General features: G+C 42.6%; 2 protein-coding genes across 3 annotated transcripts in view; one reads left to right on the top strand and one right to left on the bottom strand.

Moving 5' to 3' along the window:
- LOC310863619 (uncharacterized protein) overlaps nt 1-26,189 on the top strand; it is a 265,965-nt gene that overhangs the window by 130,219 nt on the left and 109,557 nt on the right. The window lies entirely within an intron of this gene.
- Nucleotides 1,212-25,646, bottom strand: acad9 (acyl-CoA dehydrogenase family, member 9). Of its 2 annotated transcripts, XM_083771272.1 has the most exons (18): nt 25,388-25,646; nt 22,781-22,874; nt 21,559-21,660; nt 20,565-20,671; nt 20,047-20,147; nt 19,531-19,609; nt 18,971-19,145; nt 17,227-17,300; nt 17,023-17,098; nt 16,514-16,584; nt 15,584-15,703; nt 14,903-15,031; nt 13,079-13,158; nt 12,601-12,730; nt 11,022-11,099; nt 10,072-10,200; nt 3,130-3,202; nt 1,212-2,311 (listed from the first exon to the last, which is right to left on the bottom strand). In XM_083771272.1, the coding sequence occupies exons 1-18, from the start codon at nt 25,550-25,552 to the stop codon at nt 2,211-2,213; spliced, it is 1,884 nt and encodes a 627-aa protein (XP_083627398.1). In that variant the 5' UTR covers nt 25,553-25,646; the 3' UTR covers nt 1,212-2,210. The 2 variants fall into 2 exon arrangements, with proteins under 2 accessions (XP_083627398.1, XP_083627399.1); XM_083771273.1 differs by lacking the exons at nt 21,559-21,660; nt 22,781-22,874; nt 25,388-25,646 and adding an exon at nt 21,509-21,544.

Raw genomic sequence — 26,189 nt, 5'->3', positions numbered from 1 at the left:
GGCGACGTGCTGTCAGGCCAGAGCCTATGAGGCATGCGACTGGACCACTTTGTCAGCGGGCGCCCCGTATGTATATATATATATATATATATATATATAAAATAATTATCCAAATCCAATCTCTCACTTGGAGGAGAGGCTCAGTGACTTACAAAGGGACAGTCCAGTCAGCACATTTAAGGCCTTTGATCACCCTCGCTGGCCCAAATGGGATGGGTCGGAGGATGCCAGTGCCTGTGCTGGATTCAGGGAGCAAGGTCAGGAGGATTTGAGGGCACTGACTAACCACTTTAGTGTCCTCCTGAGTCGAGAAGATGTAATGTAATGCCAGAGAGGACGTCATAACCAACTTCCTTGACTACAAGGTCTTTGCCCAGGCCCAGGGGAGAGCAGCAGCTCCAATGGAGGGAACTGTTCTTAAATATTCTGCTGTCAGGTATTTGTCCTCCTTACCTTTGCTGCTGTAAACTTTAAAAACAAATGTGATCATTCCCTACTGTCTTCTAATGATGTTACAAATCCTATCTTTTCAGAGGAGAAATGTGTACGGTTCAAACGTTTGGTGACTCATGAGGGTGTACTACTGTACTGTACTACTGTACTTGGGGTCCTGCCAGTCAGCTCCTCACTCAGTTCAGTCCAGCTTCAGAGGCAGCTGGTTCTTTCTACGGAGGGCCCACAGTTTGACGCTGGTTCTTTCTACGGAGGGCCCACAGTTTGATGCTGGTTCTTTCTACGGAGGGCCCACAGTTTGACGCTGGTTCTTTCTACGGAGGGCCCACAGTTTGATGCTGGTTCTTTCTACGGAGGGCCCACAGTTTGATGCTGGTTCTTTCTACTGAGGGCCCACAGTTTGATGCTGGTTCTTTCTACTGAGGGCCCACAGTTTGATGCTGGTTCTTTCTACTGAGGGCCCACAGTTTGATGATGGTTCTTTCTACTGAGGGCCCACAGTTTGATGCTGGTTCTTTCTACTGAGGGCCCACAGTTTGATGCTGGTTCTGTCTACTGAGGGCCCACAGTTTGACGCTGGTTCTGTCTACTGAGGGCCCACAGTTTGACGACTTCAATGCAGGATCTGGATGGTGCAGCCAAAGGAAGAGGCGCCCAGGATGCAACCCCTGGGAGTCGAGGCATGAGACAGAAGATGACTGGACAATGAACAGACTGGTCATGTTGCAGATCTAAATCACTCACTCTGGAGTCACAAGTTATCACAACTTATTTAATTTTTTTAAATGTACCGAAGGACAAGTGCCTCAAAAAGTTAATGTCATAAGCCCTGACATACCTAAATAAATAAGTATTGAAGGAGAGATACATAGTCTTCCTCACAGCTTGTTCAGGTCTGGGCCGGTACTGCGGCTACTGCCACACTGTGGCGGTACACTGTAATGACACCCAGTGTTACAGTACATTTAACTCAGTGTTTTATAGTCCTTACCTTTCCATTTGTACAATCTGACTTAAACAGACACACAATTGTTGCAGTGTTAAAATAAGTAGCACTTCAGTTCACACATCATGGCAATTATAAGAAAAAATAAGTCCCACTATTATACAACATTTATTATTTATATCGGGACTATTAATGCCACTATCAAAGTACATCTTAGACGTTAACTTATAAATCTGCATGTACATTAGTTACAGTTAAGCTTTACAACGGTCAGAGTCAAGGCCAACCACGGCGATTCACAATGCACAGCCACAGGCAAGCATGGAGTGCTTGAACTTGAACCGTCTCTGTCAAAGAAAAGGGACACTTGTCAAGGTTGACCTAATACTCCAGTTGGACACTTGGACAGTGGGGGGGAATGTCCAGTCCACTGGAGCAGTGGTTCCCAAAGTGGGGTCCGGGGACCCACAGGGGTCCTTCAGGGAGTTCCAGGGTGTCCTCAGGTAAATGATAGTTTGGAACCAAATGGACCCCTATGGGTCTGTAACTCTGATATTGTAACAAATGGAACCACATTTGGTTTCATTTGTACACTCTCAGAGTTAAATTGATTTTACAAGATATATTGGGGTCCCAGAGATAGAAATGGCATAAGTTGGGTGTCCGTAGCCTAATGCATGTCAACCTGGGAGGACAGCCAGTTCAGAATGTCCTCTCCAGGGGATGGGAGCAGAGGTGGGTTCAGATTCAGAATGTTCTCTCCAGAGGATGGGAGCAGATCAGAATGTTTTCTCCAGAGGATGGGAGCCGATCAGAATGTCCTCTCCAGGGGATGGGAGCAGATGTAGGCTCTCTTTTCGAGCACCGCCTCGGCGATCTTTTTGATGTTGGCATCGTTGTTCTCTGGAGAATCTGGAACCAGCAGGACATCATTACGTTACAAAGTATGCCAGACCTTCAGTACTTTGAGATGCTGTCAATGCACTGAATGGGTCATTTTCACATTTAATCAGACAATCCATTGGTCTAAGGAGGTGAGATACTAACAGACCTCTGGCAGGTGTTTTGTCGTTATTCTGTGGGTTGATGGCAACTACTTTTTGTTGTCTCAAAAGTATAGTTTTTGACCGCGACGGAGGCGTGCCGTCTAAAGCAGACCTGGGCATTACACAGCCCGGGGGCCGAATAAGGCCCTTTGGCTGACTGACCGGTCCGTCAAAAGGTAAAGGTTACTTGGAAATACATACTTTCTAATTTGACCTTATGCGTGGACTGCATTACTGCATTACTTTTATTTTGAAGCCTGTTTATTGACGTCGTCCGCGCAATATTTGACAACCTGTTACCTTCCTTAGCAGTCCTCAAAAATGTCCACTCATGCCAACAAAAGAAAAGAGAGGTTTCAACAAAACATGGACTACTATGTTTTTATTTACTGAAGTCAGAGGTAATAATAATAATAATATACTCTTACCAGTGTGTCAAAACAATGCCATTTACTTTTTTATATACAGTATAAATAAAAATAATATTGTGCAGAATTTAATTCAGCCCTTTGGCACAGCCCTCCACAATATTTTCCGTTTCTCCTTTGGCCCCTTGCGAAAAATAATTGCCCACCCCTGGTCTAGAGCGAACTTGAACCACCAGAGGCACCACCGAGTGAGCTAAAGTGTTTAACTAATATTAAGTTAGCATTTGGTCGACCAGGTGAGTCACGTTGTACTCACGCTTCTGTAACTGAGTCATCAGGTAGTTGTTCTTGAAGAACACCTCACTGCAAAATGAATTAGCAAGCAGCACCTGGACAATGGGAGAGAGAGAGAGAAAGATTTAAAAAAGTTAAAATGTATCTATTGCTCTAGATAAGAACGTCTGCTAATTGCCTCCATCGTAAAAGTGTGAATTTAATCCTGATATGACATAATGACATGATAATGATATAAGTCATTGTTTGGGTGAATTACTCACAGATTCAAATCAACGCGATCAGCAACACATCGTTAAAACACAAACGACACATCTTTCCTACCGTCGTTAGGTTACTTAATATTCTGGAGTATCTCTTTTCATGCAGTCTCCTGAGCTCTACAGTAGAACGTTGAGGTGTTTTTGGGCTAGTTCTCCAAAAGGAGCATCTGGAGGTGTTGCTCGGTGCGCACGGCAGGCAGACGTCTACTGTACCACAACGATGATCTGCCGCGCAACATCTATTTTCACCATGCATGTGCACTTCATACACACCCGTTATAACGTATGTATGTGCACCCCTGGCCCTGAGTATGTTCACCAGAACGAGCCCTACTCTGGTACCAGTCTGCTGTGAGACCAGTGTACAGTGTGTGTACACTGTACACTCTCAGAGTTAAATTGATTCTACAAGATACATTGGGGTCCCAGAGATAGAAATGGACAGTGTGTGTACACTGTACACCTACCTTTTACCAACTACCAACTACCTTTTTTCACTAACGAAAACTAAATGGAAACTAAATGAAACTAAGCTATGATGACTAAAACTAAGACTAAATATACTGACAATTTCATCAACAAATAAAAACTAGACTGTTACGGACCATGGTCCTTCTGAGTATTTGTTATTGATGTTGTGATGGTTAATTGTTATGATGATAATTAGTTGAGCTGTGAATAATATGTATAGTATGGAAATGTTGGTCTTCTGTGGATGGCTTGTATTATAATTTGTTTCTTTCTGTGTTTCATGTAAGGTATTGAATGGAGTATGTTGGAGAGTGTGAGAGGCTGATGGCTGGCAGTGAATGATTGAATGCAGACTTGCCTGTGAGATTGACAGGTCCATGTTCGGACCTGCCCCTCCTTCCTGATTGGGTGTCTTCGCCCACACCCTAATCCCAGTTGGCTGTGCCTAGTTGGCTGTTGCCTATAAAGTCTCAGTTTGACTTCTGCTCTGGGGAGGACGACAGCATGTTTGCAGCAGAGACTCGATCCCTCTAGTCCTCCACCCGTTTGCCTGCCATTTTTGTTTAGTTTGTTCTGTGTTAGGTGTTCTGTTCTTTCGGCCGTAAGTTTCCTTAGAGATGTTTGCTTTTGTTTATAATCTGTGTTTTCTTATAAATCTGTCCATTATCATTTGTTATTGCTTAAAATAAGAAGCCCGGTTCCTACTTCTCCATGTAGGGGTGCCAGGTCTTTTCTTTTGTTAAACTTATTGTAATTTTGGTTAGTTAGGGTAGTTAGGGATTTAGAATTGTCATTTTGTTTAATATTCTGTTAGGGCCTTTAGGTAGGGGTAAACTTTTGATTTCCAGTTAGATTCGTTTTGTTATATAGCACCAGCACCTTGAAGCCAAAAATGTGAGAAGTTGTGAACTAAAAACATGTAAACTCTCTGCTATTGAAAGAAAAGAACAAGCTACAAATAAATTGAAGTTCTTTTCACCCTGTCTCCTCTCGAATTGTGTCATGTCCCTTCACCCTAGACGAAGGTCCATAACATAATTGGGGGCTCGTCCGGGATCGTGAAAGTAGATAGGACCCCATAACATAATTGGGGGCTCGTGAAAGTAGATAGGACCCCATAACATAATTGGGGGCTCGTGAAAGCAAAAGTAGGACCATTGTTTGATATTAATTCGGAATTAAAAAAAAAAAAGTTGAACTCCAAATTTTGCCCAAAAATAATTTGGTGGTTCTCTTTTTTTTCTTTTTTCTCTCAAGGTTACCCCTCGTAATTAGGTTTGTTTGTAATCGTTATTGTAATTTGGCTTCTTTGGATTTTGATCATTTTTGGGATATTTTTTTTTAATATTTCAATTGTTTTTGTGGCCTAGTTTGGCCTTTGTTCGTTTCGTTGTTTTTTTGTGTTTGAAAGGCAGCATCGGGTTGGAGTTTGGTCATTCGGTTTTGTTTGGTCTGGTGAGTAGTCAATTTAGTAGTGTTTTCTTCTGTTCTCTCTGTTTTGACAGTTTTTAGTAGGGTCTTGAGTTGTGAGTAAATGTGTTCTGATTGGGTAGAACATAGCAGTGTTTCTCCTTCTATGAATATAGAGGAGGCGGTAGATTCAGCTCCAGTTGTTCCCACTTTTGAGTAAATAATTTTACAAATTTAGAGTGAAGCCTGGTTGTGTAAATTTGTAACATTCCAGGTTCTGTCAGGTGCAAATAAGGCTGAGTTGAAACAGTGGGTTGTTGAGAAACTTGCAGAGAGGGTTTTATGCAGAGTGTTACACCAGCAAAAGTGAACATGTCCGTGCGGCCGGCTGGGAGTGTGAGGACAGCCTCACATTCCCCGGCGTACTATGATCGGGGAGATGGGGGGTCCTCCTCCTCTCCTCTGGATGTGAGTTGGGTGATATCCAGCACCATTGCTGGGGGGGGGGTCTCCAGGTGGAGGCGCTACAATGGTGTACCAGGGCTGCGGAGCTCGAGAGACGTCCCACACCCCAGCCCAGCTCACTGCAGTCGGCAGGAGTTGGAGAGTAATCTACCACCACCCAGGGTGCAATGAACTTCGAAGTCAGTAAGCACACTTTCTTTGGTTTCTCTTCTAAAAAAAAAAACAGGTTGATTCGTATTTAGATATTTTTGAAGGCATTGCTACCACTGTAATTTGGCCTAGAAACAGTTGGTTTTCGTTGTTGCAATGCAAACTGGTGGGAAATACTGGAGAGGTTTGTGCAGCCTTTTCTATTGACTGTGGGTTAGAGTAGGATGTTTGTAAAACACAAAAACATACTACATGCTTGAGTGCCGGAGGCTTATACTGCCAAAGGTTATGTTTTTTTTTTCGGTACAGACTGCCAATATAAGTAATTTGCCAGAGAGAAAAACTGTGGTTGTGTTTGGCTCAGTGAGCAAAATGTTGACTATTCATCAGATCCGTGAGTTGATTTCGTTAAGGAAATTTTAAATCCTGCCTATTTGATCGTAGTCTACTCTTGAGCAGAGAGTAGTTACGGTACTTAATGCAGCGTCTTGCGCTAATTAATTTATTTTGGCACATCGATCTGTGTTCTTCGCTCCCTTTGTCCGCTGTGACCCTATGGCGGCAGAGTGGGGAAAATTCGAAATTTGCTGTGTTAAAGCCCACCTAGTTTCGTTCTGTCACTGTCTCCTCGGAGGCGTGAGTGTTTTTATTGCCATTTTGAGGGTCCCCTCATTTCGATGTGTCCCGCTCTGCAGCACAAAGATGATCAGAAAAAAGAAAAGAAAAAAAAAATGTTGGGTTTCCCTTTCTGAAAGGCATTGTCTTATTTGTCTCTGTCAGGTTAGGTTGCTGATCACAATCCTATGCCATACGGGAGTTTACAATCTCGTCATAATGATGTGTTGCCTATTTCAGAGAAGTTCTATTTTTGTTTTTATTTTTTGTGATTGCTCTAGTGTTAGGAGTGGAAATGTGTTCGTTAACGCTCGGTTGCATTTCTGTGGTTTACGTTCGCCCTGGTCTCTGTTTTGTGCTGGTGGGTACTCGTGTGTGTGTGTTTACCAGATGGCAGCGTAATGTTTGATTTTTGGCAATGATCTAGCTGGGGTGAGATTGTTGGAAAATACTGTGATAAATTTGTATCAGTCGCTGAGTATGGGTGCCACGGTTATTCTCTGCTTGCGCTTTGGCCCGTGCCACGGGTAGGGAAAAGCTGTGGTGAAATGACCTTGAGTAATACGTTCATGTGTTATGGTCAATCAGTAAATCCTTCTGCCACCAAGCCTAGACAAAAGGTTACTGATGTGCTGCCCATATAGGACTGATTTTGGTGTGTGTGATGTTTGATAAAGAGGCTTTTTGTTCGCACCCGCTGTTGGCAATCTCGGGTGAAGTTCGGTCCAGCAGGTTGTGGTACCTCAATTTTGTTTTCGTTGTGAAGTTCTGTGTTTTGAAACTTTGTCTGGCCATTTAGGCATTCATAAAATGTATTGTCACATTTTGTTTGTCTCTAGTATTAAGTTGTGGGTAAACCTAACCAGGTTATCCCTCTGACTCCTTTGTTAACTATCCCAGTCATGATAGGTCCATTAGAACATAACATTATTTTGTATGTCACTTCACAAATTAAAGTCTGTTTGATTGTTGTTTTGGTCCCCTTTTCTCCACTCGAAATACGCTTATACTGTCCCCGTTTCTCCACTCGAAATACCCTTATACTGTCCCCGTTTCTCCACTCGAAATACCCTTATAGCGACCCCTTTGTTCCACTTGACATGTCCATAGACTTAGTGATCTCCTCTTCTTTTCATATTTTTTTACATTTGTGTTAAATGCTTAAACTTTGCCTTAAATTCTAGTAATTCATTCATAAATGTGGAAGGGTATTTGGCATATCCCCACGTATTGTTGAATTTTGGTTACTTTGGTGGTTGATCTGTTTTGAGTATTTTCTCACACATGTAATTTGTCCGTTGTGAATATGAAGAGCCAATACTGTGACTAATTTATTTTTCTGTTTTCGCCTTTCTGTTCTTTTTGCAGTTGTACGGAGGTACTGATTTCATTTCGATACCTGCTCCTGTGGTGTTCTTCGTGTCTGTTGTGTTTTGTTCCCCAGAACGTGGTTGCTGCATTCTAAGCTGTAGTGGCTAGCTTGCATGATTCTGAGTCTTTGAAAATTCTGTATTTGTTCTTTTGCAGCACCGGATTCCTTGGCCCAATAAGCAGACATGATTAGTTTGAATAGAAATAATGTCATTTTATTTTCAGATACACTGTCTCACACCATTGACCTATCCCTTGATGTGGACGTGGGTGTGAATTCTGCTTTTGGATGATGTGTTTTTATGGCATTTTGTTTAAAAGTGACTAATTTGTTTGTTAGAAAGTGATCTGGTCGCCTTGTCTGCTGGTGCCAGAATCTAATGTGAGTGTTTGCACAGGTTTCGAAGATGTGATAATGTCACTAAGCCTGTATCTTGTGATTTGCCTCTTAGGGAGGATGGTGTAACGTGTTGCTGCAAAAATGTGGTTTGTTGAAATTTGTTAAACTTTGTCTGCTCTAGATTGATAACTGGTATTGGCAGGTCCCTTTATCACGTGTGTCGGAGATTTCTGCTTTTGTGATTTTTGTTTCTGTTTTCCTGTGATTTTTGTTTCTGTTTCTTGGTGACTTTTGTGATTCGTCCCATACATAATGATACTGGGTTTTGTTTTGTTTGTAGTCCTGTGAAGTTCTCCTGTGTAGCTTGCCTGTCCCAAGTGTCCAGACGCCAGACTAGTTCGAGGCGGATGTCAGTGGCGGTTGGGCCACAGCTGTACTATTACCGAGAATAATGTGGAAACTTGGACCCAGAACGTATGTAGTGGTATACTGTGGGATTTCGGCTCGGAAGTTTGTCACAAGAAAGGAGTTGATTATGTCTGGGCAGTTGCCCTTTCTCATGTTTGTCCCCCTGACAGACTGAACTTCTTCATTTGGGGGAGGAAGTTCTCTTTAAAAGGGGGGGTGTTACGGACCATGGTCCTTCTGAGTATTTGTTATTGATGTTGTGATGGTTAATTGTTATGATGATAATTAGTTGAGCTGTGAATAATATGTATAGTATGGAAATGTTGGTCTTCTGTGGATGGCTTGTATTATAATTTGTTTCTTTCTGTGTTTCATGTAAGGTATTGAATGGAGTATGTTGGAGAGTGTGAGAGGCTGATGGCTGGCAGTGAATGATTGAATGCAGACTTGCCTGTGAGATTGACAGGTCCATGTTCGGACCTGCCCCTCCTTCCTGATTGGGTGTCTTCGCCCACACCCTAATCCCAGTTGGCTGTGCCTAGTTGGCTGTTGCCTATAAAGTCTCAGTTTGACTTCTGCTCTGGGGAGGACGACAGCATGTTTGCAGCAGAGACTCGATCCCTCTAGTCCTCCACCCGTTTGCCTGCCATTTTTGTTTAGTTTGTTCTGTGTTAGGTGTTCTGTTCTTTCGGCCGTAAGTTTCCTTAGAGATGTTTGCTTTTGTTTATAATCTGTGTTTTCTTATAAATCTGTCCATTATCATTTGTTATTGCTTAAAATAAGAAGCCCGGTTCCTACTTCTCCATGTAGGGGTGCCAGGTCTTTTCTTTTGTTAAACTTATTGTAATTTTGGTTAGTTAGGGTAGTTAGGGATTTAGAATTGTCATTTTGTTTAATATTCTGTTAGGGCCTTTAGGTAGGGGTAAACTTTTGATTTCCAGTTAGATTCGTTTTGTTATATAGCACCAGCACCTTGAAGCCAAAAATTTGAGAAGTTGTGAACTAAAAACATGTAAACTCTCTGCTATTGAAAGAAAAGAACAAGCTACAAATAAATTGAAGTTCTTTTCACCCTGTCTCCTCTCGAATTGTGTCATGTCCCTTCACCCTAGACGAAGGTCCATAACAATAAAATGTTAGGAAGGGACTAGTGGACAAGAGATCCAGTGTAAGTCATTTTTACACTTGTTTGCATGTGAAATATGTAAAATCTGCCATTACGACGGCATCAAGGCCCGTCAAAATGCATTTTAGTCGACTAAATCAACTGTAGATTTAGTCGACTAAAATCTCATGACATTTAGTCGACTGAAACTAGACTAACACTAAAACATTCCGGGTGACTAAAATGTGACAAAAACTAAATTAACACTATACCAAAGACTATGACTAAAACTAAAATAGAAACTTGCTGCCAAAAACAACACTGGTGTGTGTGTGTGTGTGTGTGTGTGTGTGTGTACTTGCGTACCTCATGGTCGTGGTTCTTCAGTCCTATGCTAATAGATCTGGTGGCTCGGGACAGGACGGCCGTCATGGCGTACAGGTGGATGAGGACGTCCGCCACTCTCTTCAGCACCAGCTGCTCGTCTACGATGGTCTGACGACGACACAGAACACCACGGGAATCAGGAGGGAATCCTCAACCCATTTAGACCTGAGGACGATTCTACAAAATGTCTTCTAAATCCTGACCGTTTTCTGAAAAACCCTATGTTTCTATATCAGTCATTCTCATGTTCATTTTCATGTCAAGGACCCCCAAAAATAAATCTGAAAATATACGTTCCAGGGCAAATATTTGAGTTAAAAACGTTTTCTGAATGGGTCAAATGTGTAATCGTGACAGCCCTAATACTAATACTGTACAGTAGATCCCATAGCCTGCAGCCACAGATTTCATAGCAGCCTGTGGCTAAAATGATAATAATAAGCAGCTCAAGTTTGGACAAAGAGAAACATCTGCTTCCTTTCTCCATGCTAATGGATGATCAATGCACATGTGAAAGTTCAGATCAACTGGTCAACCCACTGCGGAGGGGAGAAAAATAATGGATGAGCACAGAATTAGGGCCGATTCATACTCCTATTTTAGAGCCGAATAAAAGTCAGTTCGGCACTGTAGAGCCTACAATTTGACGTCATTTGAGGTTCGGGGGGGGCGGTTATCGTCCTAAAGTCGGCTCTTCAGTGCTACTGAAAATTTCTGACAGCCGAAATCATTTCGGCACTACAGCGCCGAAACAGCGGTAGTATGAATCGGCCCTTAGAAGAAAGTTTCTTTCTTCTAGTGGAGCAAAGGGTTTTATTTCAGAACGTATAATGCACAGGAACTGGAATGTTACGCAGCCTTTTCAACCCCATTCCGTCCATCGTCAGTAAATACATTGTGAGAAGTGAAACACAATGAAAAAATCCCACCTTTCCATATCGGTAGAGCAGGCTCTCTGTGGTCGAGCCAAAAAAGGCCACGTTCTGTTCCAACTTCTTTGCACTGTCCTGAAAAACAAACATAAGATATGACACAAAAAACGCACATCTTACCTGAGTAATTTTCTTTTCAGATGTTTTCCATGAGCTTTCTATCATCTTATTATATAGTATGCAGTGTCACTGAGCAGTATGGGTGGGAGGGTTAAAACGCATATGGTCTGTCGGGCAGACATGACCTCATATGTCCAAACCTGTTACTTTTCAGGATTATAAACAAAATCAAAACAGATCTAGAAGCTCAAAACGTGGCACTTGTGAATCTGCTACCTTTGATGCTTTGTGTATGAACATTTGACATTTACGAGAAAAAAACCCCAACAAAAAGTACGAATTTGGAGACAAGGTTTTGACTGACAGCTACAATATCAGAAAGGTTGGGACCCATGCACTGCTCTACACTTCATATATGGAGTAATGCATGTATAACTATATAAGAAACGAATGTGTTCGAATAACGTCCCATAGCTGGGGGGTACAATCATATTCGTATTCATAGCAGAGGAAGAATACAATAAGGTTGGGACCAGGGGGGCAGTCAGCCAGATATTTCGTGAAGCCTCATTTGAAATCGGTAGTTCATAATAATGGCCTGTTGGCCTGGACTGGACCCAAAAAGCCCCATAGCTCCATAGAGGCCCATGTATTTTGGCCCAACTTCACCTAGACTGTATTACCTTAATAAACATGGTCATGAATACTTTCTTCTTCCAGTCACTAGTTTAAAGTCTCATTTCTAATGTCATAATATTCTTTTTGGAAAATTATGGTCCCATTAATTAAAAAAATGACCATAAAGAAAAAAAAACATCGCGTATGTTCTGAGGGGCGTGGCTACCGTTACAGTCTATGATCGGGATTCCCCTCCCACTCGAGTCAAAATAAAAACCAACGGAGACGAAGGGGGGAAGTCCCGCCTCGTTGTCTGGGCAGCCAATGGCCAGCTGGTCCAAAACGGAGCCAGCCAATGGCCAGCTGGTACCAAACGGATCTAGAAAGATGGCGACTTACAGTGCAGGAATAACAGGCTTCATTTTACGTCCATGTTAGACCCGGCGAACGCTTTGTCCATATTTTTTACAGTCTATGGTTGGGACCCATGCACGTCTCTACTGCCAGATCCAAGAAGCTTGCTACACAAATTTGTTTCACAGCTTATTGGGATCTGGGATCTCGGAAGCAAATTCGATGACGGGGCTGTTCCTTTTTTTCAAGATACTTGGTAGATGATTAGATGGAACCATCTGTCTATCACCGTGTGGGCGTGCAAACACAACCAATCATATTGACGCGTCTATATAGCTTCACATCCGGTTTCGCACATATCCCGCCATTAGCTCACGCTGATTGGTTCGGTACGGAACGGATCGGTGTTAGCTGAACTCCCTGAGAGATCCCAGATGGAGGCTGTGTTGGGGAACATGGTTACCCAATACCGCCCCCATCTGGCAGCGTCAGGTTACGTCTCTACACCACCCAGACAGACGTCAGACAGAGATGGGTGTCTTACTGCCAAGCTGGGATGCACCACTCCATCGTTCCCCGTCAGACCCAGATCCACAGTGCCCGCTCCAATGGCTTCCTTCAGCTTCTTCCCCAGTATGTCCAGAACAACACCGATGTTGCCTTTCTTCATTTCCCTGAGAGGAACGCCACATGTAAAATATCAGTCTGAAGCTACAATGGAACATCCTTATGTTTAAACTGACAAAGTAAATAAAAATTGTCATAATATTGCACACCTACGTACAGTGACAGGTGCGTAGGAAAGAAAATCTACACAGAAAAAAGGTAGAAGTGCGTGCCAGACACCATCTTCACTTACACATTTTAATTTAATGTTATACAAAACAATGTTTCAGTCCAACTCAGTCTGACCGAGAAATATAAGGTTTTGTAAGTGAAAGTGTGCAGGACTTCTACCTTTTTTGTTTAACTCTGACAAAGCGTCTGTTTTGTTTAGTTAACTGATTACTTAATTTACTCACTTTATTTTCCCCGTTAGGATCTTGCCAGCATACTGCATTCCAGTCAGAGCGATGTACATGCGGAGGATCTCATTGGTCCCCTGTAGACGAGCAACATTAAATTAACAGTTTGACTGCGGAAAACGATTTATCGGACTTTTAATCAACCCCCCTTCACTGCCGAGATTGTTGTATTACCTTTAGAGCATACGCTGAATTATTTGGGCTTTTAATCCGCGAAAATCCAGCGAAAAAAGGTCCCTCGGTTTGTTGTGATCCAATCGTACCATCCACCATCTTGGTGCACCCGGAAGACGCACACAAGACTCGTCTCCATGAGGCGTTGTACCCCATTCATTTGCATTGGCCTCAATTTCCCAGAAGCCCTAGCAGCCCACAGCATGTGACGATTTCCGGTCTTTTTATCACAACAGATGCGCCTACTCTCTTTCTCCGCGGCGAAGAAGAAATTTCTTTTTTTTGTTTACATCACGGCGGATTAAACACATAAAACAAAACTCGCGTATGTCCGATATGGCAGCGACATTAACCTGGAGTAATCCATTCAAAGCACGGAAACTGATCTCATTGGTCCCCTGTAGACGAGCAACATTACATTAAGGATCTCATTGGTCCCCTGTAGTCGAGCAACATTAAATTAAGGATCTCATTGGTCCCCTGTAGTCGAGCAACATTAAATTAAGGATCTCATTGGTCCCCTGTAGACGAGCAACATTACATTAAGGATCTCATAGGTCCCCTGTAGTCGAGCAACATTACATTAAGGATCTCATTGGTCCCCTGTAGTCGAGCAACATTAAATTAAGGATCTCATTGGTCCCCTGTAGACGAGCAACATTACATTAAGGATCTCATTGTTCCCCTGTAGTCGAGCAACATTAAATTAAGGATCTCATTGGTCCCCTGTAGACGAGCAACATTACATTAAGGATCTCATTGTTCCCCTGTAGTCGAGCAACATTAAATTAAGGATCTCATTGGTCCCCTGTAGTCGAGCAACATTACATTAAGGATCTCATTGGTCCCCTGTAGACGAGCAACATTACATTAAGGATCTCATTGGTCCCCTGTAGACGAGCAACATTACATTAAGGATCTCATTGGTCCCCTGTAGACGAGCAACATTCAATGAAGGATTTGCATTGGTCCCCTGTAGAAGAGCAACATTCAATTAAGGATCTCATTGGTCCCCTGTAGACGAGCAACATTAAATGAAGGATCTCATTGGTCCCCTGTAGACGAGCAACATTCAATGCCGATCACATGACTTGTGTTTACATTGTGACGTAACGGCCAGGGTGACCTAGCTCTCCATGCCGCTATGAGACTCGTTAGGCAATGTTTCTATTCCGCCGGTAGTGCAGCCTCTCGACTTTAGTGGGGATTATTTTATATTCTGGCCAATTTTTGCGCATGCTTAAAGTGAATGGCACATCGAGTGGCAAAGCAACATGCAAAGTGAGTTTAACATTGTTTAATGCGATCAGATATGTGTGGGCTGTCGAGGCCAGGAAGTATAGTTATTTGCCACACAGTAGGCGTTCCTGCATAACTTCCTGGTTTGATGATGATGTCACGCGCATACCCTCTATAGGTTTTCAACACCTTCAAACCATCTTCGTTTTGGTGAGTAGCGACTAGCGAGACTAATGCCCAAAGGGTCACATAGCGCTAACCGCTAAGGAGAACTCCTAACGCTATGGACTAGAGCTAAGGGCGATGAAGGTTCAGTATAAATATGAAGTGCGCCAGGAACACAGTGAGGGTGCAGCTAGAGAATATCTAGATCTGAACATCTCCTTCACAGCAGTGTTGTGATGGTACCTCAAAGATGAGCAGGATGCGGCAGTCCCGGAGGTACCTCTCGTACGGATAGTTCTTGGTGTAGCCCAGACCGCCGAGGATCTGCAGGGCCTCACTGCAGCAGATCCAGCCTCCCTCTGAGCTGAACACCTGCAGAAACATCTCAATATATTAAAAGGAGGATCTGCAGGGCCTCACTGCAGCAGATCCAGCCTCCCTCTGAGCTGAACACCTGCAGAAACATCTCAATATATTCAAATGTGCAGATAGATATAGATCTCCATCTATTCAGTAACAGTTGTGCCAGTCAAGTAAGTAAGTTATTGATTTGATTTGGTTTAACACTTTCACGTGTCCACATAAAGTTGATCAATACATGATCATTAAACATAAAGGGATCTATTTTCGTCCATGCTAAACTATTTTAACTATTCAAAAATGTTTTTCCAAAATAGTAAAAAAGGCAAAGAAGTTTAGAGTTAAGGGGTTAAGCATGCCCAAAATATGAAATGAAATATTCTTCTTCTTTCCACTTTCTCCCGCGTAGCCCCCTGTAAGTGCCTCCACGTAGGGATACACGTACAGTAGCTCAATTTGAGATGAACCAGCTGTCCTACACTGTTAACGGCCTACGGTACAGAATGATGACATTAACGGTTGTTTATGTACAGTAGAAGCAGGGTGTTCAGCGGGTGTTCTGACCTTGACCATGGCAGCTTCCAGAGAGCAGTCAGGAACACCTGGCCGATCCATCATGCCTGCTGTCATGTACGCCATGCTCTCCATCACAAAGGCATTCTGGGCCATGATTGCAAACTTCTCCTGCAACACGCACACACAGACACGAAATGTTTTTATAATCGTCATTTGAATGCCTGATCTGCATGTGTACAAGAGGACAGGCAACGCGGCCCACCCCCCACCTCCCCGGACAGGGAGGACAAAAGAGCGTTCAGACTTGGATGGTTAGAGCGGCGTGATTACATACAAAGTCACTGGAAAGACGAGAACTGCGTGACCTGGCGCGGTACAAACGGGACGAATTGAACTGAGGCGAATATTTATATATATATATATATATATATATATATATATATATATATATATATATATTCAGGTCCTATTCCTCATGCGGGCTGGAGCCCCACCTCCCCCACGGAGTCTATGTCACTGCACACACACAGTCACACACACACCACATCATTGCAAACTCCTCCAACAAATTTCTACGATGAGTATCTCTTTAACCACTAGCAGAAATCCAGAAAATTGTAACAAGTTCAGAACTAATCACAGTTGTTGTCATTTTCTGCAAAGACATTTGGTGTGTAGAGGAAAAACAATATAGCACATAGGGCCTGGAGGACCCCAGGTAATAATACTGTGGTTACATGCCCATGTTACGCCAAAGCTCCAACTACTACTGTGTTGCATTGCGTTCGGACAGTGTCAAAAAATGAACCGGGCGAATGGGGACAAATGCAACACAGCGCAATGCAGCGTCAGCAGTGGAGCACCCTTCATGGGTTAAAAAGGGAACATTCAATGGGTTGACGCTGACGCGACGCCCAATGGCTGCAGTGGAGCTTCGCTGTTAATCCTTTGTGGATGAAATAAACATTATACACTTACCTGAATCAAACCGAACTCACTGAGTTTCTTGTTGAACTGCTTCCTGGTTCCGGCATATTCAGCAGTGAGCTCTACGAAGAGACACGGTTTCATCAGGACAAAGAAATCACATTTAAAACACTCCTTTACACTATTCCCATTAAAACCGGGAAAGCATCTGTGTAACCACTTTAACCATCAGTTTATACTGCGGCTATTCAAAAATAGAAGATCTACAAGCTCATCATGAAGTGACGCGATATTATCTTATGGATCAGCCATTCTTTTTTAATCGAGAAAATCTTTGAGTGTTATTCAATATTATTTTCAAGCCAACATTGTTAAGTCAAATCCTTGATACTGGGGGTCCCTGGAACAAAATATATTGAGATGGGTGTCGGCGGCCAAATGCATATAACTTTGGGGGGGTCCTATTAGAAACATATGTTTATGTTTTTCCTTTCAGAAAACTGGATGTAGAAATCGGCCTCAGGTCTTAAAGGGTTAATGAATGAATCCATGACGTTTACCTATGAGTTTCTTTATCATTCCTGCCCCAGCACTGCCCATGCTGAACCTCCCAGAGTTCAGGATGTTCATGGCGACCTGGCAACAACAAAATAATTATTAGCGTAAATGTTCATTAACATTGTCCAAATCTCACATGTGTTCTCATTATGTGTTGGCGTTCCTTTAATGTGTATTATATTATCATCATAAGAGACGACAGTTACCTTGAATCCACCACCAACTTCTCCAATGACATTCTCCACTGGTACCGGCACGTTGTCATAGGTTACTTCACACGCTGAACAACAGAAAAACAAAATGTTATCAAGCATAAAATCAACTCTATAGTGTAGTATAGGTCTACCAATTCCTACACAGAGAACACAAAAAAAAACATTATACTCAGGGAGGGCCATTAACACCAACTACTATAACTAAACTCCTAAAAAAAACGTTTTTCCGGTCGATTATTTCTCAGTAAAAATGCAAGACTCTTGCACAGCTAAAGGCGACAGGTGGGTAGGAATCTAGGAGAAGACCATACGAGGGCCCGTCACACTGAATAAGGAAAAATCCCTGCACACCGTCTTCAAATGCAGTTGAAAAGGTTTTAAATTGGAAATCTTGGTCTGTTTACACCTTCACCAGGCTAACTTTCTGAAAGATAGTTTTCTCCCCTTCAATATAATACCAATTTGTATTTTATACAGATGGAAAACCTGATTAGTCACCTTTACAACAAGGTACAACTCATAAGGATCATGCATTCGTGGAATGAGCACCACAGCTAACCCCCAAAAAGTTGCCAAAATCCGTGCCAGGACAGGCAGTCAAGACTCCAACAATCCCCACTAGGTACCATTATTAGGAACTTGCATGCCTATGCATTAGATGAGATGAACTCTAGATTTAGCATTTTAGGAGAAGTTTTATACTGTTCTTATCCTATAATGTTCTTATCCTAACTTTTTTTAACCCATTCTGAACGGGAACCCATTTTGGTGTTAGCATCATGTCGTGCTTTAGCTATTGAAAAATAGCAGCTCTACAAGCTCATAGCGCGCCATGAGCTTGTAGGTCTGCTATTTTTGAAAAATCGAAGAACGACTGACATTTTTCAAATCTGATCTCAGGTCAGAAATGGGTTCATCAGACCAGTGTGTGTCCAGTGGAAACCTCGTATGAATCTGATCTCAGGTCAGAATGGGTTAATGACATGAATTCTTCTAGTTTTAGGATTAATTAATTTAGATTAGATTATTGTTTTATTTGTATTTTCTTTTTTGGGGGGGGGGGGGGGGGGAGATAATAAAACCTCTCTTTCTTTTATCTTTTATTCTGAAGCTGCTTGAGGAAGAAAGGAAGGAAAGACGAATAAAGCAGTCTTGAATAAAGTAAACTTGCCCATAGATCCGAAGTCCCGTTAGTCCGAACATGCATTAAGGTTGGCGAACATGCACTGCTCCCGTGCTTGCGGTTATGTTTAGGTTAGGGTTAGAGACAGTGTGTACAGTAGTAGTTACAGTAGTAGTGTACTGACTGTTGGACCCTCTGAATACGGTAAAGATTCCACGGTGTTTACAGTAGTAGTTACAGTAGTAGTGTACTGACTGTTGGACCCTCTGAATACGGTAAAGATTCCACCGTGTGTACAGTAGTAGTTACAGTAGTAGTGTACTGACTGTTGGACCCTCTGAATACGGTAAAGATTCCAGTGTTTACAGTAGTAGTTACAGTAGTAGTGTACTGACTGTTGGACCCTCTGAATACGGTAAAGATTCCACAGTGTGTACAGTAGTAGTTACAGTAGTAGTGTACCGACTGTTGGACCCTCTGAATACGGTAAAGACTCCACAGTGTGTTTACAGTAGTAGTTACAGTAGTAGTGTACTGACTGTTGGACCCTCTGAATACGGTAAAGACTCCACAGTGTGTTTACAGTAGTAGTTACAGTAGTAGTGTACTGACTGTTGGACCCTCGGATGCCCAGCTTGTCCTCGGGCTTGCCACTGATGATGCCGCCGAACGCCCGCTCCACGATGAAGGCAGAGATCTTGTCCTTCTTCACGCCGTCCTTGTCGACCACCTCCGTCCGCGCAAACACCGTCATGATGTCTGCCATGCCGCCGTTGGAGATCCAGATCTGAGCGGCACCAATAGACAATTCAATAATTGTTTATTAAAACAAAACCAAAAAAAGAATATCACGAAGAGAAGAGACACAAAGTACAAATGTTAAGTGTAACTAAAGTGCTAATATGTAATAAATGTTTGTAATAATAGAATGCATGCTTTTTAACTAATATCATACTAAATTAAGTTACTAAAAAGAGCTTGTTAACTCTGTTAACGAGCTCTTTGATGGGTGATCTGGTCCGCAGTAACAGTACTGTTACTGTAATTTTTGAATGGCTTGAAAATGAAAATGAAAACAACGTATGCATGCATTTAATGTCTTGCATTGATTTCTTTTTCTGGGGAAACCCAGATCGCCCCAAAGCAGACGGTGGTGAAACAGTGAGTCTCACCTTGGAACCGTTGAGCACGTAGTGAGTCCCGTCTTCTGACAATGTGGCACGGGTCTGGATAGAGGCTGCATCACTTCCACTGAAATTAATGATCATCATTGATTATTAATAACAATGAGAAAATAACAGTCAGGGAAGCCACCCAGGACACTCACTGCATATTGTATAAACTTGTGCTCTTTGCTGGAAATTGCAGATCTACAAGCTCTACAAGCTCACAACGCTTCGCAGAGCAAGCCGGTGTGAGCTATCGGCAATTGTCGGCGGTTAAAAATCTAAATCTGTGCTGGGGGTTAAAAATCACCTGTGGCTTCCTGTGAGGTTAGGGTTTGAGTAGGGTGTCTGACTCATGGTGCGTCTGACTGTTGCTATGTCTAACTAAACACATGCACCCTTCAGCAGGGGGTCTGGGGACCCCTAGGGGTCCTCAGAATTACGACTGTAGTAACTCTGAGGACCCCCAGGGGTCCCGGACCCCCTGCTGAAGACCCCACCTGTTCTAGGATGCTCGTTTACCTTCCCGGTTCAGTCAGGCAGAAGGCTGCCACGTGCTCTCCAGAGGCCAGTTTGGGAAGGTACTTCTGCTTCTGTTCCTCACTGCCAGCTATCAGAATGCCCTGGAAGGAACACACATCGTTACGCACAACCCACGCTGGGCAAGACCTACGCTGTAGAGTGCAACACCAAAGGGGGTTCCCGCCCAGAATGGGTTAACCGATGGCAGTAGCAAACATTTAGCTGTTGTTGATAAGCATAAATTTCGCGCCGGCTATGTTGTTGTGTTGGTTATCTGGTTATCTGTAATCTACCAAGCTGCAGATTCTGAACAGTTATTTCTTATAATGAAGATTTATTTGTATCCCTGGCATAAAAGGGGGAAATAATAACACACACAAAAATAAACTAAACAAATATTGGTTTCAGTATCGGCTATATTATTATTTTATCGGTATCGGTCATGAATGTCCATATCTTTCTTCTAAGGCGTCCCCAAGGACCCCTGGGGGTCCTGCACTGAAGGAAAGCAGGTTTACCTTCAGACCGATGGCTTGGTGAGCAGCCAGAGTGACAGCGATAGAGCCATCCAACGACGTGATCTCTCCTAACCGGGCATACATGGTGTTGGACAGACCAAGACCCCCTGCACAGAAAGTAAACAAAACCTGTTATCCTATGTTGATGTCAAGGTTTGAAATAAATAAATGGGAGTATAAAGCCTGATTTATACTTTGTTGCACATGCCGCTGTCGCGTTGTGAGCTTTTGTAGATTGGCTATTTTTGGCAAAGATATTTAACAGAAAACACACTAGCATAAAGCTCTGAGGCACCGTATAGGGTTTTAACCCTTTGTAAATGAATGCCATACTTGATCATACTACGGTGACGGTGTCTCACAAAAGCATCAAAAGCAGCAGATCTACAAACATTGTGTCGCATTTTAGAGCTTGTAAATCTGTAATCTGACGTTTTTGAATCCTGAAAAGTACAGGTTTTCACCCGACAGACGATATGCTATAGAACAGGGGTAGGCAAACTTTGGCAACGGTGCCAACATTGGCACAAAGGAGGGTGATCACTGGCATCACTGGCACAGTGGCATAAGTGTGCCAGTGATGTAGTCAAATTAAGTCCCTCACATTTGTATGTAAATTGCATCATGACATGCACACAATTCTACATTCATTAAAACTCTGAAGTCTGAACTCTGACTGGGGACGGAGTCTAGGAGATAGGATATATTTAGCTCTTTAGCTCTAGGGAAATAATTACATTCGTGGACAATCAAAATAATTTGAATTATTTTATGTGGTGTCATTAACATTTATGTTGAACATGGCACACTGACTACCAAGAAAATAAAACAGGGGATTTAATTTACAAAAAGGTTGCAGACGCCTGCTATAGAAAACTTAGGTTAGAAAGAATCAACATAAATCGTCCTCAGGTCTAAATGGTTTGAGCGGTCCCAGATCTCACCGTACTCCTCTGGGACCTGGATGCCAAACAGGCCCAGCTCCTTATCTTACCGTACTCCTCTGGGACCTGGATGCCAAACAGGCCCAGCTCCTTCAAGCCGTTCAGGGTCTCTGGAGGGATCTTAGCTTCAGCGTCGATCCTCGCCGAGTCCACTGGAACAAACAAAACAGGACACATGTCACAACATCAGCTGGTGTGTTTGTCGACCACTGGCACATGGACCACTACTGAGCGCAATTACAACTGGTTCATGTTCAATGTTTTAAACATTTTAAAACTAGTCCATACGCGTGTGGGGATATGACATGCCCAATCCCTACCTCTCTCTTTCTCCCCCCTCTATCTACCACGTATGTAACAGGTCATCTTTGAGCAGGCCACCATTGGACAGGTTAAGAAACCCCTCCCATGTACTATACCCTGAGTATCGGCTAATGCCATCAGGTAGGAGATACGAGGTCCATGCGTGCAAATACAATAGGTACAAGCATTCCTTTGTCCCTCTGTCAATCACACTCCTCAACAGTGTCCTTGCAGAGGGCAGACAGGGTAGGGGTCGAAGGTTATGAGGTGATGTTCTTTTTTTTGCACTAGGTATGTTGGTGTGTGGTTTTCTAATGTTGTACGGGTCACTGTGTGCCTTTGTTGTCTTGTATTGTGTATTGTCTTGTATTGTATTGTATTGTATCTGTATGCTGCAGAGCGGGTCCTTGGGGTCCAAGACAAATTTCTTACTCGGGAGACAAAATAAAGAAACCTTGACCTTGACCTTGACCTTGAGGTGTCCCCTGTGGCACACCCGTTATACAATAATGCTCAGCCAATCGCAGCACAGAAGGACACACTTTCCAGCCAATCACAGTACGCAATAGCTGCAGGCACATTCCGTCTACACATTTCGTCCTCAAGTTTTGAGGATGCAATATCTAAAATGATTAGTTTCGGATTTGTTTTCTTTGTTAAATGCATTAAACAAAATGCTTATGTTTAATTAGTATCCTTCCGTCCATCAAATTTAACCCAGCCTGTTACAGGAACCCCTTTTGGTGTTTAAACTAAGCATTATGCTATTGAAAAATAGCAGATCTACAAGCTCATAGCGCACCACCGAGTAGCGCGCTACGAGCTTGTAGGTCTGCCATTTTTGAATAATCGTGAAAATGCAGCATAAATCTTTGAATATATATTCTTTCAGAAGATCCTAATTGGGTTAAGAACATTGAAATCTAAGGATGGATGGATGGATGGATGAATGGAGGTCTTCTCTCTCACCCTGCTCATTGAAGAACTTCTCCACCGGGGCCACAAACATGTTGATCTCCTCCAACTCCTCATTTGATATTTCCGGGTAGGGAAAGACCTCTTCCTGGAGGAGGACAATCACATTGTATAAAAAGGGACATTTTATCGCTGGAAGAAACTGCATACACTCAATGTTTAATAGTATTAAACCGTAGCACAATTAGTAACTTGCACCCTATAGCCAGCTCAGTGGCCTTGTGGTTAGAGTGTCCGCCCTGAGACTGGGAGGTCGGGGTTCAATCCCCAGCCGGGTCATACCAAAGACTCTAAAAATGGGACTCTCTCCCTGCTTGACACTCAGCATCAAGGGTCGGGTTGGGGGTAAGTCCCTGCGACATACTAGCGTCATGTCCAGGGGGTGTACTTGTACATCAAGCTGCCTCACACTACAGAAACAGGAGATAGGCTCCTGCCCTATGGGCCCCATGGCTCGGCAAGGCTACTTACTTTACCCTATAGCCAGAAAGATAATGAAGTCTGTGTGAGTGTGTTTGACTGGATTGCTGAATTCCTACAATAACCAAAATGCTGCTTTGGTGCACTGCCCCTCCATGAAAAGATTTTGGTCATGAAGATGACACCATGACTAAAATATCTAAAACCACATATTACACACATGAAAATAACATCCGATTGCAAAAGGGCCCTTTAACACACACACACGCACAGTATAATTTTGAGAACATATATGCCAGTGACAATATCGTTCTGCACAAAATGCATGAATTAAATGCATATGGCCAAATAATGCTCTACTCTCCCACCCTGTGTGTGCGTGTGTGTGTGTGTGTACGTGCGTCTCCGTCTGTCTGTCAGTCAGTCAGTCAATCTCAGTGAAAGTGTCCTAGTGGACAGTGGTTAATCCAGTTTGGATCAAACTTAACACCTGTCTGAGTTTGGGTCAATGTAATGTATTAATTTAATTATTTTCCGGAAGAAATCATCAACGGTCAAAGTTACAGCGCAAGGCGACAGTTTCACGCCATGCGATTGTTCATACATATGTATACATATACATGTCATGGGGTGTGGTTTAATTTGCTATTGTGTCAGCACACAGTCATGTCAAAACCAGTGCAACAGGACATGGATGTATGTGAGGAATTCACTGCAGATGTCTACTAGTGGTCCATTTCAGTGGTTTTCAATCCTTTTCATATCAAGGCCCATTGTGGATTTAGCATTTGAGCCAAGGACCACCATTTGATGAGATTTAGCCTTGCAGACCCAAAACATAGAATATTTTAAACAATTGTTCTATACATTCTCTAATTGTGTAGACTTCTTGTCTTCTTCTAACTCTTGAGAGTGTACAATGAACATTGTGTGTACATTTCTCCCCCAGTGCATTGTTATGCCAATTGATTCCTCCACACACTGTAGGCTACATTTGTGTGTTGCATTGTGCGTACCACTGCTGTTGTGTCAAACTGACTCACCTGCCAGTGATCGAAGAGCCCTTCATCTGTATTATAATATGTACGTTGGGTTAGTTATTGACTCTACTCTCACCTGGATCTACTGTTACAACTGATGCTATTGCCTTCAGCTGTGTTTGTTTACGCATCAACAGGGTTAGTTCTTGACTCTACTCTCACCTGGATCTACTGTTACAAGTGATGCCATTACCTTCAGCTGTGTTTGTTTAAGAATCAACAGGGTTAGTTCTTGACTCTACTCTCACCTGGATCTACTGTTACAACTGATGCCATTACCATCAGCTGTGTTTGTTTAAGAATCAACAGGGTTAGTTCTTGACTCTACTCTCACCTGGATCTACTGTTACAACTACCTTCAGCTGTGTTTGTTTAAGAATCAACAGGGTTAGTTCTTGACTCTACTCTCACCTGGATCTACTGTTACAACTGATGCCATTACCATCAGCTGTGTTTGTTTACGCATCAACAACGTGTTGCTCTCATGACACAGCATGTAACATCTCCTCGAGGCTCAAGTACACTTCTAAATTTAGTTGACCTCCTACAGTAATTTAAATTCACCACACCTCTATCATCAATGCAGTGCACGTCGTCGTTGTTGTTCAATGTTGTGTCAGCCAAAAATATGCTTAGGATTTTCCACAACAAAGTACCATACTGTAGGTCAGGATCTAAATATTAGAAGATTGTGTCTACTCATCATAAGACATTTATCCTTCAACTTTCTAGCTGTTTATGTGACGAAAATGATTGTACCACACTTGGGAGCAAATCCATTTCATACTAATGATGCTATATAGCCTACTGGAGAGAATACATATATTCACTAAACAAGTCTTATTAGTGCTTTTTCTGGTTAATCTTAGCAGGTTTTGTATTGACCTTTACTTCCGTTGAACTGTATCCATTCTGCAAACGGTTAATACAATGTTCAATCAATCAATCAGAGTACAGTAACAACAGAAACAAAGATATGCCATGAACAAACACAGACAATGAAGGTTTCCAGTTTTCTAGCACTAAAACATGACAGTTTCCCAGCCAACAACAGCGACAAACATATCAAAATGTATAATATATGTAATGCTAATTCATATCATCATATCATTATCATAATAATAATAGTAGTAGTGCTCACCTTGTTGAGTTTCCCCAGGAACAGATCTTTAGCATAGGCTAAATGTCTGCTTGTGGATCTAAAAGTCCTCCTGTGCTGCAGGGCTGCAGGGCTGCCGGTGTGTTTCACATGACAGCTCAATGTTCTCAGACGTCTACACACCAACACCACTCTGTTCATATGCATTATTATTATTATTATTATTACCCTGACTGACCTGATATCAACTCTACCGCCTGACTGACTGACTGACTGACTGGGGACCTTTCGCCTACATATGTCGCATGATGATGATGACAACATACATAGCCTTTTTAAGGAGAGTTGCGTCATGGAGGGGGTCAGAAAACAGCGCCGGTCACGTGGTTCATGTAACTCGAAGTGGTGACAAAATGCCCATAGACTCCATCCAGTACATTCCGTAAACTTCTGGTTCAGAGTTGTGTCACTAGTATATTCGCCGTGAACGGAGATGGGAGAGAGATGGAGCAACTCTCCTTCAATGGCTATCCTTTGAGTAACCAATAACCATAGATAGAGACACGGGGGAAACAGCGGCGCCCAGCGGTGAAGAGCTGTTACTGTAGTTCAAATTCACACAACAAGATAGTTTGATTGATTGATTGATTGATTGATTGAATGATTGATTGATTGAAATATTTATTAAAAGTTTGTAGAATTACAGTACATTTCAAGCACTCAATACAAAGACTGTTAACTGTGAGTGGACGACCAATTAAGCATTACACTTGTTTACAACAGGGTCCACATTGTTCAATTCATCAAAACATTTAGAGACATACAAATAGACACTTCTATGTAG

Source organism: Protomyctophum parallelum (assembly GCF_964188405.1).
Source record: "Protomyctophum parallelum genome assembly, chromosome: 8".
In the NCBI taxonomy this organism is placed as follows: domain Eukaryota; kingdom Metazoa; phylum Chordata; class Actinopteri; order Myctophiformes; family Myctophidae; genus Protomyctophum; species Protomyctophum parallelum.
The sequence above is the reverse complement of the archived record's forward strand: the minus strand, read 5'-3'. Positions and strand labels throughout refer to the sequence as shown.

Coding starts and splice junctions, on each gene's coding strand:
- acad9 (XM_083771272.1), bottom strand. CDS start 25,552: ATGCATATGAACAGAGTGGTGTTGGTGTGTAGACGTCTGAGAACATTG. Junction 17,099..17,226: donor AAGTTGGTGGTGGATTCAAG/GTAACTGTCGTC, acceptor TGTTGTTGCCAG/GTCGCCATGAACATCCTGAA. Junction 2,312..3,129: donor GATGACTCAGTTACAGAAGC/GTGAGTACAACG, acceptor TGCTGGTTCCAG/ATTCTCCAGAGAACAACGAT.